This window comes from Oncorhynchus mykiss, chromosome 9 (assembly GCF_013265735.2).
Source record: "Oncorhynchus mykiss isolate Arlee chromosome 9, USDA_OmykA_1.1, whole genome shotgun sequence".
NCBI lineage: Eukaryota > Metazoa > Chordata > Actinopteri > Salmoniformes > Salmonidae > Oncorhynchus > Oncorhynchus mykiss.
In genome coordinates, this window is record NC_048573.1 from 15,852,558 (window position 1) to 15,857,942 (window position 5,385).

Genomic DNA, 5,385 nt, shown 5'->3' on the forward strand with positions numbered 1-5,385 from the left:
TGTTGCCAGCTTGGTTTTAATTGGGCTGTAGATGTTCTGTCTCCTGTGTTGCTCAAGGCTTGACAGTGAGCTGGGCCTGTCCATACACCTGTCTGAAGCCTCGTTTATACCTGGCGCTAATGGTCACGTGATGAGGTAGCCCCGGCTGCAAACTTCAAAACCAGTGTCTGGTTAAGACATATTGATGCCATAAGTCAGTGGGGCCACCTGTCAATGATTTTTAGAAGGCTGGTAATTATGATTTAAATGGTTTCACTGTCCAAATCGGTCTACACTTGAGAGATATCCAGACACAATGCGTTCCAGATTACAGAAAGATGTGATCACAATGGGTAATTTAATCTTCTACACCTGTATAAAAATGGACACAATCAGAATGGGGAAAAAGTGTGGGGAAAGCATTTAACCCAACCCTGCTGAATCAGAGAGGGCCCCCACCCTACGAGATTGAAATGCTCCATCCACATCAGGGACGAGCCTGCCGTGATCAGACTGGAACACACCACGTGTGTCTGTGTGCAGGGAAACACACTTTTTCCTCTTAGATGGTCCTGGTGAAATCTGATCCTCATTCCAATTTTCTGATATCTAGTGGCCTGTTTAGGTATTGAACTTACATGCATACTGAACTTACTACTGCTTAGGGAGCCAAGGAGGGTAATCAGACAGAAGGAACACTTTGACAAACACAAAGAGACAGACGAAGGCTGAATTCAGCTGGGTTGGGGTCGATTTGAATTGAAGGCAGTCAATTCAGGAAGTAAACTGAAAATCCAATTCAATATTGAAAAAAAGGGTATCTATTTTTAATGACTTCTCAAGAAACTGAAAAGTAGAGGTTATTTATTTCAAAAGTTGTTCCATTTTATTTGAAATTCAAATCAGATCCTGAATTGACTGCCATCATACTCTAATGACGAGATGGTCTTAATGGGATTTGTTGTCGCAACAGTGGAAAGGCAGGCAGGAGGAAGAGCGATCAGGTGGAAACATTATAGCCAATGATAGGGCAGATATGCGTGTGAACAACAGACTCAACTCTGATATAAAGCCGGTTTTCTTAAAGTTACCCAGATGCCACGTACGTTCACTTATATCAATACATTCTAAAAACCTAACCATTATGAAACTTAAATTATATCAAATAAGACTCCCTTAGCAAATTAGCAATCCCATTTTCTGCTGACCAAATCCGACACTCTCATAGACCTATATTCAAAAAATCCCTACTTGGTCTACTTATTGCTGTATTCTTGCGTGAATAGATTTTGATGGGAGGGGAGCCTCTCGCTTCTCTTCTTCCTCTCTGCTTCAATTCAGAATGACCCCAACCCATGTATTCAAAATGGGTTCATGACCCATAATCCCTGACCAAAATGTTCAGTCCAAAATTATTTAAAATAATTTTTGCATACCTGAATGGTTAATTAAGTAAATATATAATGCTTTATTAATCACAAAAAAAGTAATTCAGTGTCAAACAGCAGAATAGGCTATGGAAGGAAATACATAATACAACAAAATATAAAAGTGACAAAACTGACCAACATTTACTGTAATTGTTTTTTTTTTTAAATGGCATACCTAAACGGTTCAATATATACTGTATAATGTATTGTATATTTTTTATTTTTTTTTTTATATATTTTTTTTTATATTGAACACTGAGAAATAATTGTGTTTCACACAGCAGAATAGGCTATGGTAGGAAAATACATGATAAAACAAAATACAAAATGAAGTGACAGAACTATAACATGCAGTGATTTGGATTGAGGCTCACAAGATGATACAGTGTAAAGTATCATTTTCAAAGCCCAACAATTTCCATCCTCCACTATGACACCAGGGGGTGTCAAGCTTCAACCACAGACTTTCCTGATCAGCGTATTTACTTTTACCTGAGCTTGTTGTGTGCAGTTAGTACACCTGTGTAGTAGAGGCTGTTAAATGTTAGCCTTACATGGTCACATCACCTTTCCTGAGACCTGGGGGCCTATTCAAGACACTTAAAAGATACATTTTACATGGAGTAGGCTAAGACATCATTTAACTTGTGATGTAATGTGAAGAATATTGTCCTTTCTGAACAGTATATTTTGAAAAACGCTTTACCCCTCTGAATGCATGTAATTCCCAGTAAAATGAATGCATGTAAATCCCAGTAAATCCCAGTGATTAGAAATCGACAGGTTCCTAATCTGGTAGGCAGCACAGATAATGTCAAACATAACTGGAGAGTGGTCTCCTATTCTGGTTGGGGTCGGAATCCTTAACTACACACCAACCTGCTCTTGTCAACTTGTCTTCTCTTCCAGGTCCTTTACTAGGAAAGGGTCTACTTCTCTCAGTACCTGGTAGAACTGCTCATGGGCACAAGCTCCCTTCAACAAAACCATTTCCAGCAGGGCCTGGTTCTTCAGTGTCTTGTTTGTTTTGTTGTCCACCTCCTGCCTCTCCTCGTCATTCAGAACCCCTCGCTCCTGGAGAAGCCGAAGTATGGGCCGCAACAGTCCCAGACGGTCCTCCAACGCCAACTTGTGTTTCTTGAAGAATTTACCATTTGTGTCCTGTCTCCCATTCATGTTCACTGGTTTTGCAATGGTACCATAGCTGGCTTGCTTTCCCAACTTAGTCTTTAACTGTTCTATCTCTATATCCCTCTCCTTCACCTCATTCATCCAGTATTTTCTCTCCACTTTTGTGTCCTCATTGCTATCTTCTCCCATCAAGGGATGTTTCTGTTGGTTTTCTTCGGGGAGTCCTGGACAGTCTGTCTGTGTCTGTCTGTCTATATTTGACAGACTGAGAGAGTCTGTCCCTGAATGCTGATTAAGACAAGACTGTAGTCTTGTTATATCCGCATTCTTCTGTTTAAGGATCTCTTTCAGTTTTTTGATTTCATTCTGAAGGGACTCGTTGGATCTGCCATTTTCAGTTGATAGACGTGAATAAAGTTTTGTAATTTTGTTCAAAATGTTTCCTTTCAGAGCGATCTTCTTCATCAACCTCTTGGATATCGTTAAAGAATCGGTGTCATCTTGCTCCACGTAGAAATTCTCATATTTGTTTTTAAGAGACATGTCCTCCAATGTCTTGATCACCTCCCTGTTTTGTTGCTTGCGTGGCTTGTTGTCATAGAGAACATGACACCGGTTTCCACATTTTCTTATCAAATGCTCAAATGTATCTTTGATTTTCTGCTCACTGAGGTCAAATTCAGCCAGTTTTTCCCCTTTTGTGAACAACACCACAGTATAATCCCATACTTCCTTGGTAAGCAGATCTTCCAGTATATTCTGCTCACCCATATTAAAACTATACTTTTTAGAGGTGGATTCAATGACCAAGAGGACAGCATTAGGTCCGTCTTTAAATGACTTAACAGAGTCTTGGATCTGCCGCTTTATCTTCTTTTGACTGCTATAGAGTCCAGACTCACTCCAGCCTGGAGTGCGGATCACAGTTATTTTCTGATTTATTTTCTTCACACGTTGTTTATTACTGAATATCCAGAAAGAGGACTTCTTGTCAAGGATTATGTTTCCTACGGTACTCTTTCCAGCACCCTTACCTCCAATAAGCACAAAATCCAAACGATTAAACAGGACCTCTGGTGGTGGTTTAGTAGAGAAAAGACAAACAGAAAAACAGTGAGGTTTTATTTTGTGAAGTTATATGATAACAGACAGTATGATAACTAATGGCATTATTTTTTCCTCCAAATCTGCAAACAGCAAACAGTATATGCAGTACATGCACAGGATTTGTTTATTCCTACATTATAATGAAACGATTTAACATCTGCTGATTTAGACATAGTAGAAAGTATGCATGGTTTAGGCCCCAATTCAATCAGATAAAGACAAAGCACACTGCAGGTTCAATCAAAATAGTATTTGTGTCAAAATCGACACACTCTGCAAATGTCGGATACATTGGCTATTGACTCAACAACACACCTGTCTCTAAAATACAATATTAATATTCTAAGTGAATACACAGTATGTTATTATTTGTCTGTAATTGAGTGAATTGGGGCCACAGGCATGATCCTTTCTTAAAGGAGTAACATACCCTCTTCATCTAACACTTCATTTGTAATTAATGGATCCTCATCTGTGTCTGGGAGAGGACACAGAGATGCATGGTTATTTATTATTTCATATGAATTCAACAATTATTTTGATTAAAAGTTTTGATTGATGGCTGCAAATAATGATAGAAATCTAGTTCTGTCTGAGACGTACCTGTACATGTTTTACTGTGTTTGGCTCCCATACTGCATGTTATGTAAGAGTTTTGTTTAAAATCCCCTGGATCCACAGGAAACACTGCAACTACAGTTGACAATGGCAACCGGGATCTTTATGTCAAACTATGGAGAGAGGACACATTGGGAGTTAGTCATAAACTAAATGTAAAGAAAATGTCAACTTTTACATATTTCTCCCCAGTGCTTCACAAGGGCTACAGAACCTGTGTTGTTTGGAAACCGCCAATCTGGCACTTGTTGCAGTTTAATATTTAATCTTTATTTTCAATAATAGAATAGGTTGTTATCAGTGCACGAATTGGACTGAATTAGTGTCAGGACAGTAAGAACAAGAAAGAATAAGGCTGTGACCTCAGCGATTTCCATTTGAAATAAACTCTCTGTAATGTAAATGGTAAAATAATTTGTTAACAGCATCAAGAGTAATGACTACTAGATATTTTTTAAGATGGTAACAATAGTAATAAAATGTTTATAATAATAATACTACTACTACTTATTAAACTAATTATAATGACAGTATAATAATCAACTTTAGAAAATACATAGCAAACACATGATTTGAACGGGGCGGCAGGTAGCCTAGCCGTTAAGAGCAACGGGCTATTAAATGTTGCTGTTCACCTAGTGGTCTTGGGGATTCGAACCAATCTGCTGATGTGCCCTTGAGCAATGCACTTAACTATAATTGCTTCTGTGAATCGCTCTGGATAAGATTGCCAAAATGTAAAATGTACTGCATGTAGACCGTTCATATTGAACTACACAAAATGATCTGTCCATTGTGTCACAATATAAATGGGGTTCATTCTACTCAAGACAACAGTCTATTCAAATCTATAGAGATTACACACCCAATTCTACAGAGAGTACACACACTATATTTTCAGCCCTTTATTTGATATGTAGAATTAGCTGAAATGCAGTCAGATGTGTGTATAGAATATACTTAAGAAATAAGGCCCGAGGGTTGTGGTATATGGCCAATATACCACGGCTAAGGGCTGTCCTGATGCACGACGCAACGTGCATTACCTGGATACATCACTTAGCCATGGTATATTGGCCATATAATGTACCACAAACCCCCGAGGGGCATTACTAACATA

General features: G+C 38.6%; 1 protein-coding gene across 1 annotated transcript; it reads right to left on the reverse strand.

Annotated features, from left to right (window-relative positions):
• Positions 1-1,659: 1,659 nt before the first annotated feature.
• LOC118966003 lies at positions 1,660-4,649 on the reverse strand. Its single transcript, XM_036987430.1, has 3 exons — positions 4,251-4,649; positions 4,078-4,125; positions 1,660-3,613 (listed from the first exon to the last, which is right to left on the reverse strand). Exons 1-3 carry the CDS (start codon positions 4,279-4,281, stop codon positions 2,298-2,300), a joined length of 1,395 nt encoding a protein of 464 aa, XP_036843325.1. The 5' UTR covers positions 4,282-4,649; the 3' UTR covers positions 1,660-2,297.
• Between the last annotated feature and the right edge of the window lie 736 nt (positions 4,650-5,385).